Raw genomic sequence first — 14,802 nt, 5'->3', positions numbered from 1 at the left:
GAGCCCTGTGGGATTGAGCAGTAGGACAACCCGAGCTCTGAGCCAGCAAAGCTGGAGGTCTCCAGCCTAACCCACGTCCCAGGCACACAAGGACCAACAAGCACATCAGCAGGTGAGCCCACGACACGAAGAGAGTGAAAGAATTACCTTGATCCCCTTGGAAGCAGCAAAATAAAGCCAAGCAAGAAACTTAATAGAGTTTAGGAGTCACTTCTGAGCACGAGACTCATGCACAAGCACTTGGAGAGCGCAGCAGTCATTCCTTGGGCACAACACATGCTATCCAAGCATGCCAGCAAGAACTAAAACAGAAACCAAAGAGTGCACAGACCCAGAAACATCGCACCCGGCATCCCTGGGCAGGCTCGGAGCCAAAGATCCTGCAGGATGGAGGGGAAAGGGGAGCTACATCCAAGCTTCCTGCACACTTTGCACTGCAGCAGAATGGGATTCCTTGGCTGGTTTGTTTTCAGGAGCCTGGCTGGGCTGGTAGGAAGCTGACAGTGTCCCAGGCACCGCTGAGACTGCACACAATGGATGATTGTTCTCTATCCCAGCTCCGCTGCAATTTAGCCCACAATTGCTGTGGAGAGGCCAAGTCACTCCCAGGACAGCCTGTCCTGCCTTGTCCTCAGGGAACAAGTACCTTTATTTCCTCAGAAAGGGTCACTCGAGTCCCCCAGAGTGACCCTGGGTGGAGCAGGACTGAGCAGCGGTGCTGCCACCGACAGGGAAGGGGCAGAGGAAATTATTACAAAACTCTGACAAAATAAATTCATTATTTCATTTCAGCCCAGATTTATGAGGGCCTCTGAACTGGCACTTAGGAAAACAATTGTTTTCTTGTATGCTTTTTTCTGTTTTAGTGTTATTTCAGACTGGATAGTTTCCACATTTCTTTACCTAGGAATATCAAAGTTTATGACAAGAGCAAGCCAAAATACTTCATGAAAGCAAGAGAACACTACCACTGTGACATGCTTGATAGTCACCAGATTGTAAGCATGAGGCTTCATTTGGAGACACACACACACACACAGATACTTTTATAGATACCTAGGCACAGCACACACAAACACAGATGTTGTGTGCATTCATATATACATGGCCATGTATATATACACACGTGTGCATTCACTGCCCCATCACCATCTCAATCAAACAAATGGAAAGCAGCACATCTGAAACATTCTAAGAAATCATTTCACTTTTAACAAGCCTGTGACTACACCTAGTTTGTTTTGCTACAGAAGATGACACCGGCAAGACAAGAAATCTGCACTGTAGCAAATGACATCCCTGTGGCCTGTTGGACCTGTGCAACCTGCAAGGCACATTCCCAGCAATCCAGGCCTCGGCTGGGCTCCCCAGCAGTACTTACTTGACAATTCCCTGCCTCCAAAGGAAAGCAAGTTAAAACATAACACAAGCATTAACGGTTTCTTTGCAGCAATTGAAAACAAACGTGCTTAGATTACGTTATGGCACGGAGGAGCTCTGGGGAAGATAAGACACAGTCAGATATTAGAGGGTTTCAGTTCTTTGGGTGTTCAGCAGAGAAGATTTCTGTTACTCATGGCAATCTTGAGGGTGTTCTCACGTGAGGACACGCAGTTGTCAGTCAGGGATAGAAGTCCAGATCCAAACTGACAAAACCTCAGCACCACCTTCATGCAGAAATGTGAAAGGATGTGAGTGAACTTTCCCTCCAGCCACCAGGGGAGAGAAGCCCAAACCAGGGCTGGGGTGAGCAGGCAGCACCAGGATGGAGAGCAAGAGATGGACACAACAAGAGCTGGGCTGGGGGGAAGAGGGATGGGGTTTTGGAAGAGTGGGGCACCTTGAGAGAGGAAAGAGATGTGATCTTAGAGAACAGAGCCAAACTATGAGGGGAAAAAAGCTAAATCTGTTTAGATGGAAAATAAAGGTCAAAAGAAAAAGCAGAACAAAAACTGTTATGATAAATTCCATGGGAGGGGGATATAACCCACTCCTGTTTCCAGGGCACAGGGCACGATCGCTGTCTGGGGAGAACACAAACATTCTGCTCCGAGGCCAATGGGAACAGCATGGGAACTCCAGAGACAGCCTCACACAAACGGGACCAAGCAGGTCTGGAGCAGGGACAGATGGACAGAGTGTCCTGCAAGCCAGAAGGTGACAGGCAGGGAAAAGCTTCGAGCCCAAAAGGGAGACAGACATGGATTTACATGGCTGCGAACTGGAGAGGGAACACACCTGGATCTACACAAACATGAGCAGGACTGCTCCAGAGAAGAGAAAGCAAGGTTCAAGGAGAGGTGAGGCTGGTAGGGTTGGGTTGGGCAACAGAACAAAAATCCAAGGTTTAAAAAATACATTGTTCATTTCAGAAAAAATACAAAAGCAGCTTTTAAGAATGCCCTTCACCAGCGACAGGAGGGGACTCCCAGGTGCCCCCAAACTGCTGCAAAACTCCTTGAGCTTTTTTTTTTAATCCCTTCCCAGAGAAGGGATTAAAAGATTTTGTAAATTCTAAACCCTTGGATTTTCCCATCCCAACATACATAGGAGATTTACATACAACTTTTCCTGCTGTTACTTTTGCTTTGTAGCTATCTTAAGATAACTTTCTATGTAGGTGTCATAAGACAACAAGAAGAATAAGATTCCACATGAAAATACCCTACTTTCAAATAAAGCAAAGCAAAACTCAAACAGAACAAGAGAAAGATCAGTGGTAAATTATGTTTTTAAAGGACTGACAAAATGGTTACAATATTTATAACTTCACATGCATGCTGATGCACTCTTTTAAATAAAAAAATGTTAAAAAAAGCCCAACAAAATCAAATCCAAAAGTACTGCAGGACATGTGGTGGGGGCAGCTGTTGTCCCAGGCTGTCAGGGCAGGTGGTCACTGCATTCCCAGGTCATCCCAGCTCAGTGCCCAGTGCAAAGAGCACTGCAGCAGTGAGTAAGGAGGGCAATCACGGAATGAAACCTGCAGGCCTTTGTCCTGAGCAGCCTGGGGAGGTGTTCCCTGAACAGCTCCTGCAGCAGCAGGACCTGCTGCCCCTCACACCTTGGACACTCCTGGACACATTGTCCCTCACACACAGGAGGAAGAGTCTTTTCCACTTGTTCTGTTATTCCCTGCACAGCTCCAGCACGTTTTGAGGCTGTGCTGTGTAAATAAAACCACAGAACCAATCCTGTATGGCAGAGCCTCCCTGTGTGTGACAGCACATGGGAAACACGGCTTTTCCATCATCCCTGCGCTCCCTCCTGCACAGCAGCCCTCAGGAGAGCTGAGTGTTTCCCATCTCCCTCAGCACAGAGAGCACCCAGGTGCAGAGAGAGAAGCGGTGGGAACACGTGGTGACCTTGGCACCCCTCAGTTCCACCCCCCAAGTGTCACACAGACACAGAAGACCTTTGAGGCAGCTCTGTGCTGACCTGTGGAGCAGTGAGATTGACTGAGTTCAGCTGCGTGGCAGGGACTGGCAAATACCAGTCACAATGTGTACAAGCCTTGGGGACAACTGGGATGAAACCAGCAGGCTGTCAAATGCATTTAGGGTGCATTAACTTGACATAATGCTGCTGAGAAAGGGAAAGGGAATATTCCAAAGGATTATTCCCTCATTCTCAGAGAGGGGCTTTCTGCTGGAACAAGCTCAAAGTTCTTTTCTCCAGCCCAAGGATGTGTTTTTCCAGATACATTTTGAGTAGTCCCCACCTACACATAAACACAACACAGATTCACACTCAAAGCTTTCCACTGCACCCACAGACGTGTGTGTGTAAAGGTGCAGGAACCAAGGCTGTAACCATATGTCTAATAATTCACTTTGTGCTGCAAACACTTGTGGGGGCTATTTTGGAAGCTTATATAAATTAGCTTATGTTGTTGTAAAGAAATCGATAATTTAATGAGTAACATCTGAAGAGAGGAAATACAACTTCTGTAACTTTTCATCTTTATCAGGACATATGATTACACATGAGAAACACCACGATGGAGACCGGGCTCTGAGGTGGGTCACTCGTGGAGAGCGAGACAAGCCAGGATGCCGAGAAAACAGAAAACCAGACAAACATGCTAATGCTGCTTTTTGTTTTCTACACATTCCACCTGCCTTGAAGGAGTTCCCATCACCAGGTTTATGTGGAGTCATGCAAATTGAGCTAAAGGAGAGCTGCAGAGGCAGGGGGTGTGTTAGGGGTTAGTAAGAGGCCAAATGCAAACAGGTCTTTGCCTTTGAGATTAGTAACATCAATACACTTGTCAGCAAGCTCGTGTTACTTCTCATCATATCAACTCATCGTGGTTTAAATGGTCCCAGTTCAAAAAGCGGCCCTTTTCCAAACTAGCACAATTCCTGTGACACACAGCAGAGCTTACAATTGTCCTGGATTGTCTGGGACAGTCCCAGCAGTGGCCAGGGGGTCCCGAGGAGCGGGAGCGCCGCGCTGGGAGCTCCCGCCCCGTGAGACTGATCCTGCAGCCCCTCTCGAGGGAACCCCGCTCCTGACCAGGGGGGCAGCCACGGGGACAGGATGGGAGACAAGGGCAGGGGTGGGAGGGAAGACATGGAAAGGGGGGAGAAGAAAAACAACAAGGTTAGGGAGAGGAGAGAGAAACAACAATAGATTAATGATCTTAACCAAACACACCAATACAACCGCAAGACGCTTTAAATCCGTCCCTCAGCCACAGCTCTCCTGTCACTTTGCCAGCCTAAAACTGCAGCTGCTGATGGGGATGGGAAATGTTGGATCCCCCCAAAAATACCAGACTGTGATTTGATTCAAACCTGCAAGTAAAATCTGTCATGCAACTTCTACACTCCTCCAGAGAATTCTCAAGAGAATGATTATTTATTATTATTTGCAGAATCATGATTATTTTAATTAGATTCAAGTTAGACAGGAAAAAGAAGTTTCATAAAGGGTTGTAATTTTCTTTTCTCAGGGAAAACTTTATTATTACTCCTAAGTATGTACTCATCATTGTACAGTTCAGCTCCCAACCCTACACTTGCAATCTTCTCAGGAGTCCCATCACAGTTCCTGAGATCAGACTCCTCCTGAATTGAACAATGAACTGTTATTTCTACAGGAACAATGTACCTGGAGGTTCTCAGATTTACCACTCTCTATCAGGGAAGCACAGAGTCCTGTGAGCTTATTCCAGCAAGCAGAAAGATTAAACAGATGGACGTGTCTCACAGGTGCCACATGGCCCCTTTGAAGTGTTTGATTGCATAAGAAAATAACTTCAGCAACAGTTCACCCTCTAAACATTACTATTAAAAGTGAAAACCCCAGTGAGCTCCAAGTCATTGCCTCCAACAAGCAGCCCCAACTAGCCCTACTTCTCTTGCTTAAACAAGAAACCTGCTTTTCCTCTTTTCTTCCTTTCTTTAATTTAAACTTATTAAATTATGAGTTTCTTCTCTCTACACCTTCACAATTTTTCCTTTCTCAAAGCCACGATGCAAATCCAGCAAGGGGGATGCTCCAAGACCCTCACTACAAGTTGCAGTGAAGTGGGGCAGCAGTTTCCAGGCCTTGGGACTTGCTCACAGTTTCTGTTCCAGGCAGCTTTGTGCACATGGGCAGTGAGTGGCATTACCAATGCCAGAGCATTCAGTGCACAAAAGCCTTTAAGTGCACAATCACTGGGGTCTTCAGACAGACATATGGCACAATGACAGAGGGAAAGATCTGGAATATTTCCTCCAGAAACATTTCCTCCTCAAAAGCCTACCTGGTTTCCCCACACACTTGCCTGAAAGGGAATGGCACACATCCTCTGGGTTCCCTTCTTCAAACCTGGAGGGGCTGGGAGAGCCACTTCAGCTGTGCCTTTGGCAGAAAATCTAAAGCTTTGGGAGCTGCCTTCAATATTCCTTGCTGCCTCTTCTCTCAGGCCTGGGCACAGGGATTTCAAGACTCCACATCCTCAAGCCCTGCTGCCCTGGGCCTTAGATTTCCCTGAACATTTAGGATTTCCCTCAGCACAGACAGCTGAGTACTTGCAGAGTTTCCATTTCACCTGGATTGATCAACTGTCACTTTGGACCCATGGAGGTGCAAAGAACAGTCAAGCCGGGGATTTCAGGAGTTTGTCATGGGCAAACAAACCCTTTTCCAGCTGCTACATTCTTTTGTGTTCTCAGAAAAGATGGAATTTGGCACAGCTACAAAGCTTTCCTCATATTTCATACATCTTCTGAGAGAAGTCAGCTTCAGCCTGAGGCACTCACAGCTGGGATTGTGCCCATATTGTCCCACTGTCACCAGGAATTACAGACTTGCAGTAGCCAACACATTAATCCTGTCTTACTGCACCCAAACCCCAGCACCTTTCACTGCTGAAGGCCCTACCCAGTCACAACACCCTCAGAAATGCACTTTTGCTGACATTTCACCATCAAGTTGCTGCTTCTGACTATTTTACTATAAATTCTCACTATTTATATTAATCCCTTGAAGAAGGAAAATCGAATTATCTTTGCTTAACAAGTGACATATGAAAATTATGAGATTTGTTGTCAGATTGATCAAAACAACAAATTCCAAATACCAAAGGTGTGATTGTACTGAAGTATCTATAATTTAAAAAGGAGATAGAAATGTGTACAAGAGCTGTGACTCAAGCAGAAAAGATGGGAAGGACAGCAACAAGGGATTATTTTTAACCTCGATTAAAATGAAGTACGGAACTGTTGATGACACAGGCACAGCAAGAAGAAAAAAAAGATAGAATGTTAAGACCTCCTTGCTTTTTCCTCTCCTGAGTCCAGAGCTTGGTGATATAAATGGGATGGGTTATTTCCATGTGCAGCCATTGTGAAGGGGCTGCTCCAGAAGCCAGAGGTGCTGTGTCCCCGTTTCAGGAGGGTCCAGCAGAGCAGGAGCTGTGGGGGCTCTGCAGCAGCTTCCCCAGGGCTTTGTGACACTGGCTGGGCACAGCCTGCTCTCCATGAGAGGGCTCCAGAGCCATCCCTCTGCATCCCACAGCTGCCAAGGGAAGCTCCCAGGGACCTGAAGGGGGATTTTCACTCCTGGAAATGGTGCTGAAAAGCTGCACAAGACACTGATGCTCCTGCTGAAATCATCCGCAATTCCTGACTACAAGACATTTTAAAGCCCAGCATAATCTGTCAATTAAACTCACTCCACAGCTGCTTTTGCATCATCAAAGCAGAGTAAAACAGCTGGAGGGTACAAGGGTTTCTGGTGTGAAACATCTGTACCACTGCTACTTAATACTCCTCTAACAATTTAGCAATTCACCCAAGATAAGACAATAATTTTACTTTCTTTAACTCAATTTGCAAACATTTATGTTTACCAGATGACACACTATGCCTTTTTGTAGAAAAACAGAAGAACAAATTCTTTATTTGAGGAAAAGAGATATTCTTAAAAGAAAGGGAAAAGAGAAGGTTATTGTCCAACATTTCATTGTAAAAATCGCTGATCCTCCTCCTGCATGGTATTGTTAAAACATTTTTCTTCTTATTGTTCATACCCCACATTTCACACCCAATTCTTCTGTTTTGCACATTTACTGAAAAAAAATGATTAATTACTCTCTGTTCAAGATGTTCAGCACTGCATTCTTTGAGAATTTCAAAGACAGAAACTTATTTTTCCAAGGCCTACATGAGATTTGGGAGTATTAACTCCATTTTGTCTTTTGCAATAACAGAGCTATTAAGCTGAAATTCTTTCTGTGGGTTAACCCACAGCAGTCTTCTGTGTCAGTGCCCAGTGCAGGGCAAGAGCAGGAAAACTCCTGAGAAAAGAACCCCCATTTATAAGAAAATATTCTATCAAAATAGCCAGAATGGATTCACAACTAGTCACCAGCTGGATTCACAGGCAGGGATTTACTGCTCCAGATTTTGCGGGGAAATGTAATTTACTGATTATAGATGCTCCTGTTCTGTCCCATCAGATTTTGCCATCCCCTCCTTTAGGTCTGTGTTTCACTGGATTCACCCTCTGTTCTCAGCTCTCACCTCTTTTCTTTGCTCTCTTCTCCAACACTGTTTCCCTCCCAGCTAGTTTTTTTATAGAATATTTCAGCCTAAAGCCAGCCTGTGCCACAGGAAATTCCAGCTTTAACAGTGACAACCCAACACAATCACAAGTGACTGAAAATCTTTTCATAAAAGCACAACCCAAAGCCTTAACCACAAAATATTTACAAGCTTACCACTACCACAAGTGCTCTGCTGCAGACACACACTGGTTAGGAAAGAATATAAATAAATGCTCATGTGCATGGTAGAAGAGAACACAACACTCTCAGATGTGTCATATACGTGTATTTTTCTCCATCACATGAACGTGATGTACTCTGTGAACACCATTTTAAATGATACCTGGTGAATTTTAAAATTCCTGTCTTATTTCTAAGGACTAACTTTGGTTGAATGAAAAGAGATGCAAAAGGGCACACCTGGAAACAAAAGCCTTTGTGGGACATACCTCTCTTCCACTGAAACTTCCTTCAGCTGCTGATGGGGTTTTGTGCCCTCCATTTCTCGGATGCTCACTGCATAGATCTTAGTGGTGTAGTCAATTGCTTTTTCTCTTGCAACATCACTATCATAACCTTAGAAAAATAAAACACAGAATAAAATAAACTACCCTTGTTTCATAGTGGGAGAGTGGAGAACGAGAAGATCCACACCAATGAAAGGAAGGAAACAAATCCTCTCCTTACACTAAAAGTTAGCACAGCAAAGCTCCAAGTTAAAGGCCTGTGTGAATCTCTGATACAGGCGAGGAAGACTGAATTAAATCCTCTTTTTACCTCCATCTTCTTCTGCATCTGTGTCTGACTCTTCACTGTCCACCAGCTTGCTCTCCTGGATGCCCAGGAACTCCCTGGTCCAGATCATGAGTGCGGTGTCGGCGCCGCCGACGGTGAGGAGCACGGAGTCGTTGTGCAGCCACTGCACGTTGGTCACCTGGGCACTGTGCCCCACGTACTTCTTGAACTTGGCATGCTGGCCCTGCAGCACAGAGAAACCCTCAGCTGGCAGCCTGGCACCCCAGCAGCAGCACCTTCCCTCTCTGCCTTTCCAGTCACTGAAGTAAGCCCTTTTCTTACCTTCACTGGGTAGGAAAAGAGCTTCACAAAGCCAAAATCATCTCCCGTGGCCAAGAGGCTTCTGTCCTTTGTGAGACTGGCCGCGTTGACAACGGTGACATCGCTGTGCATGGGCCAGATTCCCTCACAGGTGGGACCAAGCACACATGTCCAGGTGTCCCATTCAATCTTCTCTATCTGCAAGCAGAATTCCCCCAGGGGAAGCTTTCTTACTTTAAACATACCAAATACACACTAGCTTTGTGTGTATACTTGTCTGTGTTTGAACTTTTTATTTTAATATTTTTAGTTCTTAAGAAACTGCGCTGCTCCAGCTTGCTAATATCAACCATGTGTCTTCATCAAAAGGCTTAACACTTTAAACATTCCCATTTTTCCAAGGGAGGGCATGATTTGGATACAAATCTCCCTGAAGATTTCTGAGCTGCTAAACACTGGCAATTTTGCAGCAGAATTACATGTCACAAGTAATCAGCTTCATGAAAAGCCAGGTCCTGCTGTTTGAAAGTGGTTTATAGTTTGCATGAAACTGGTTACACAGAAAACAGGTGACTTTGAGAAGGGGACTATGGCAAATGGCTGCTAATAGATAAATAACAATAAATTCAGAGATACAAGCAGAAACCTGCACATTCTACGATTTACAAATGCTAGGAAAGACACTGTGGAATTACTAAATCATTCTAATTCTAACAATTGTAAATATAGCATTATTAAAGGAAAAAAATACACCATTTGAAGACAATTCTTAAAATTCATTTTCTCAGTAAAAATAATCCAGCACACATAATTCATACCTCAGCAATTCTTATGATATGTCTTTTCCCCCTCGGTGCTTCAAAAAACAGTTGCTCTTTGGCACCAGAATTGACTTGCAATAACTTTCCTGGATACAAAAGGAGAGTTTGTTATGAATCTTATTAATTATTATGACTGTTAAGAACATTCTTTTGATCAAGTGAAGAGATTTCTGGGGGTTAATTAAGAAATTATCCTCTAGAGAGTTATTCATAGCCAAAGTAACACAGATGCTTAAAATCACTCCTGTAAGGGTCCCATACTCTGATTCAATGCATAAGTAATATTGTAAATGCCATCCAGTAGCCATAAGAAGCTGTTGTTGCACAGCAAATCAGTTTCTGCTGATAGGGAATATTTTGCTTGTGTTTCATCATCACACTAATGGAAGTCAAAAATAAATGCACGTGCTGTTAGTTTTCCTAATAATTTTACAAGGCAGCTTTGCCAAAAGTGGTCCCTTTGCCAGCTCCTGCACTGCCCCAGTGGCAGAACCAGGTCCTCTCTGAGCTGCCCTGGGATGGGAAGTTTGCTGTGCCCATGGAGATGCTGCTGCCACTGGCTCACATCACATTTTGGGGTGGCACACAGCAGGGACAGGGCTCGGGCACACAGCTGACCCCACACACATCACATCTGCTCTGGGAAGGCTCACTGGCATGAGCTCATTATGGATCCTGCTGGACTTAATTAGTTGGGACCATCGTGCTCCAGCTTCTCGCAGGGATTTCCATGCAGAGCTCAGCAAGGAAAGGAAACTGGATGCCAACAAATGTAATTGCACTGGATCCATACAGTGCCCCATGGGGAAAAAGCGTTTGCATCAGTGGCTGATGTCAGTAACTGGAGGGGAACAGCTTCCTGATATTCCATTCTAGGAGCATTTCCAGTCTGTATCTCTGGCCAGCACTTTACCTCTGGAGTCCCAGTCGATGTGGGTGATGTAGCTCGAGGCACCTTTGCAAATGCCAACTCTTTTGCTGGTAAGGACATTGTAAATATCTACAAAGTTATCGTGGGAAGCCACAGCCAGGTACTTTCCTGATTCTGTAAGGAGGAGACACCGAGGTTATTGAAGGGTGAATCTTCTAACTGATCCTGGTGTGATTTGCACCACTCCAGTGAAGTCACCAGGCAGGGGAGTGCCTGTTAGAGTGCAGCACACAGCCACACGGAATTGTAAAGTATTTAATGCATGGAGCACACACAAAGCCAAGTCATCCTTTGGAACACTCAGCCTTGTCTAAACCAGAGAAGCAAACTGCAAGATAAACACTCCAATTTATCATCTGGTTGTACCTCGTGAAAACTTTATATCCGAGATCATCTCCTTCCTGTGGTGGAAGGAGACCATGTCCTCCACGGTGTCGGCGTTGACCACCAGAAAGCTGCCGTCGTTCAGCCCCACCGCCAGCGCCTTCCCGTCCGGAGAAAAGGCACAGCAGCGCCCGCCTGCGGATGCACGTGGAAATGAGGCTGTCAAAGCCGAAAAGCTGGGGCTGAAAGGTTTTTACATCAAGTATGTAGTTTTAAAACACATTTGTTATCTCTTGAAACAGATCTATCACAGAGGCCTATGATGGATGCTTTGTTACAGGGTGCTCTGGAGCTGACAACTATCGTTTAATGCCTTTTGAAACAGGTTTATGTGCAAATACCACCTTCTAAACACACCAATAACAAAAATAAAACAAAAAAAGCCGCCCAAAACACATACAGAAAGGAAATCCTGATGGAAAATTCAAAGACTCATTAAGGACAGTGTAATTCTGCCTCAGCATTACTCCTGACCATACTCTCCCCTACAGCTATCCTCATCCCTCCCCAGGTTCACCTCTCCAAAACATTTAACTCTGTTTTCCTCCAGCCAGTTAAGGGTTCCTGTGCTCCAGATCTGTCACTGAAAAAGAACATTTCAAAATTTCCTGAGGGATATCAATGAGTTAATAAAATGAGAGTAATTTTGAGAAGGCAGCATTTCAACGTGGCTTATCTAATTTTGTATAGGAGTGGGCAGGAAAAGTGTTAATTTTAGAGAAGCTGGTAACAGGTAAAACTCAAATTGACAGCAAAAGATGATTGTGTTCAACATGCAGGAAATTGTACTTTTGTCTTTATAAGGAAATTGTTTTATGTCAGCAACGTACTGGCCTTAAGTATTCCCAGGCAGGAAAGTGGTTCTGAGGTCAACTCATTCCCCTCGAAATTGGGGGAAAAGAGACTGAAGTTCATTTTATTATTATTCATTACAATAGATTACAATTCTTTTTCTTCCTTCCCTTTGCACTGACTTGACACATGCCAAAGACAATTTATTTCCCGTGCTCCCAATTTCTTAATGACTGTGTCCTTTGCCTACCCAATTAAGGGCTGAGATGTGCCCTGCAAGCAGAGAGGGAGCTGTGCCAGGGGATTGATCCACGGTTCCCAGGGCCTGGCCAAGGCAGGGTTACCTTTTTTGAGCTTCCTCACTGCCAGCATGCGGTGCTGTGACGAGAGCTCCCAGATGCGCAGGGTTTTGTCATCGCTCACGGTGGCGCAGACGGGCAGGAGAGGATGAGCAGCCAAGCCCCACACTTCTCCTTCCATATGGCCCTGGAGGAAAGCATTCCATACAGGAGGAAATAATGCATGTGGGGCTGTGTGATGTTCTGAGCTTGCCCTGCCTTGTTTTGTAAGTCTCAGGCAGCAAAGCTTTCACCGTCTCCTCTTTCCAAAGCTCTCCACGTTCCAAAAGACCTGAATGTCTGCTCTGTCTGCCCTGACAAATGTCTAAAATGCCCTTCCATTGTCCCCTCTGCTATTGCTGGCTGTAATTCCTCTTCTTCCAATATCCTCCTTTCCAAACTTGAGATGAATAGGGAACAGTTACTCCCAAACAGGCTTTAGCCTAAAACCCTAATATTGGCTAATCCTCAAAGTTTATGTCCTATTTTAGATCCTTGTTTGCCCAACATACACATAATACTTTGTTTTAATCTTGCCTCAGATTCTCAGTTTTCCAACTTGTTAATCACTCTTCCTGCTTTTTTCCAGCTTTCCTTCAGTTTGCATCCAGTTTGTTAGCGCTGCATATCAAGGTTAAATAATTTCTTACTGCTCTCAATCTGCATTAGTGAATGAGTTCAATGTTTTATAAAACACAACCTCACACATTTTGGATAGCAAAGGCAGTCATGCAGGCAAGACAAATTTGAAGGATTACTTCATGTGATCAAAATTTACTGAAAAAAGAATACCAAAGAACCAGCATTTTGTAAAAATACAGGAAATAATTTGCTATGGGAGATCCACACAGTACCTGAACAAGCAGAGTCATAGGCCCACTTTTATCAATTTCAAGTATTTCTCCATTTTTAGTTCCTACCAGGATGTGCCCATGTCCCAGGCTGATGGCTCGGATGGAAGGGTTGTCTTCTAAAAGTAAACCTGAAGAATGCAATATATATATATATATATATATATATATTAAAATTTCATATCACTTGCAGTTTATATATAAATAAAATCTGTTCAAAATCATGCACATGGGGTAAAATTGCCTGATCAAACTGCCAGTTAATCCATGGATTCCTTGCTAATTTAGAGAGGAGTGTTTGTCTGTAGCAAATATAAAGACTGATATTTTACTGCTTTAACAGTGTCAGGGTCTAAGGGGCTCAGGAGTTCCAGCACCTCAGAATTTCTGTGATTACATGTGAGCATCCCTTTCCAGACTCCCACAATGAGGACTGGGGAATTTAACAGGTCCCTGCTCTCACCACAGGGAATGTGGCCAGCCAAGGAAACTGGGTTGATTTTGGAACTGCCAAACTCAAGGCTGGGCACATTTCTCCTTAAAATCATTTCACCAATGAAAACAAAGCTCGATGTCATGAAATAGAGAAGGGAACAGCAGAACAAATTCTAAATGACAAGGAACACAAGAAACACATCTTACATGGACCAAACCAGAACACTGCAGCACCAAGTGCTGTGTTGCTGCTCCCTTTGGTTGCTGGCAAGATTTGACACCCAGTCCTACTCTTTTACTACCATTGTAGCACCCTCCATGCACACAGTCCTTATTGAAGCACACTGAAAACCAATACCTTTAGAACTAGCAGAGAGTGCTGCTCTTTTAATAGCATATGTCTTCAGACATCTCTCAAACATATCATCCCAGAGGGCCACAATTCCATCTTTTCCACCCGTCACAAAGCCCTGCACAGTCACAGTAGGAGAACACACACAGATGTCAGCACTCAGGGGGAGATTCAAAAGGACATGTCCAAAGGCACAATAAAGCCTCCCCTGCTTTTTATTCATGTGTCAAACTAAAAATATTGGAGTCTGTACCTATGAAGGAAAAATTCAAGTGGACAAGATTTTAGAGTTGTTTTTTCTAGGGTTATAAAGATTTGCAAGCACATGGAGCACACACTGTTGTAAACAGGAATGCTGGGCCAGGACATTTGCCTGCATGTGGAAATAAGAGATGGAAAAAAGTGTTTTACCCTTAGAAGAGGCAGTAGTTGGCAATAACAGCTTCTTAAGCCATTCCAGATTCAATTGACTTAACAGATGCTTCAACCCAAGTTCTAATAATGCATCAGGGACCAATTCTCTCATTAATTCCCTGGGAAGATTATCTGGGCCAAGTGAATGCAAAAGAGCATAAATAACTAACCAACAAAAATCTAAGTGAAGAAGGATGTTCAGTGCCAAGATCAAACAGAAAAATTGATGGGAAAGCTGGGAACAATCAATTAGGCCAGAAAGGATTGAGCCACAGGGATCTTAATCGACCTTGATATATAAAAATGTTAATAGCTAACATTCTTCTCATCCTTTACTTCTACAGTTGAAGCCATAACCTCAGAAGGGATAGTCCATTATCAACATTA

At 44.3% G+C, this 14,802-nt stretch overlaps 1 protein-coding gene across 1 annotated transcript in view; it reads right to left on the bottom strand.

The window, feature by feature from the left end:
• LOC131573950 (echinoderm microtubule-associated protein-like 6) overlaps nucleotides 1–14,802 on the bottom strand; it is a gene marked incomplete at its 5' end in the record, with an annotated part of 44,967 nt that overhangs the window by 15,660 nt on the left and 14,505 nt on the right. Inside the window, 9 exons of the mRNA XM_058828296.1 lie at nucleotides 8,491–8,617; nucleotides 8,819–9,020; nucleotides 9,119–9,295; nucleotides 9,916–10,004; nucleotides 10,832–10,963; nucleotides 11,216–11,368; nucleotides 12,370–12,511; nucleotides 13,218–13,345; nucleotides 14,008–14,119. Coding sequence (XP_058684279.1) covers nucleotides 8,491–8,617; nucleotides 8,819–9,020; nucleotides 9,119–9,295; nucleotides 9,916–10,004; nucleotides 10,832–10,963; nucleotides 11,216–11,368; nucleotides 12,370–12,511; nucleotides 13,218–13,345; nucleotides 14,008–14,119 — 1,262 coding nt within the window. The remainder of the gene's footprint in view (nucleotides 1–8,490; nucleotides 8,618–8,818; nucleotides 9,021–9,118; nucleotides 9,296–9,915; nucleotides 10,005–10,831; nucleotides 10,964–11,215; nucleotides 11,369–12,369; nucleotides 12,512–13,217; nucleotides 13,346–14,007; nucleotides 14,120–14,802) is intronic.

This window comes from Poecile atricapillus (assembly GCF_030490865.1).
Source record: "Poecile atricapillus isolate bPoeAtr1 chromosome 3 unlocalized genomic scaffold, bPoeAtr1.hap1 SUPER_3_unloc_1, whole genome shotgun sequence".
Classification (NCBI taxonomy): Eukaryota; Metazoa; Chordata; class Aves; order Passeriformes; family Paridae; genus Poecile; species Poecile atricapillus.
The sequence above is the reverse complement of the archived record's forward strand: the minus strand, read 5'-3'. Positions and strand labels throughout refer to the sequence as shown.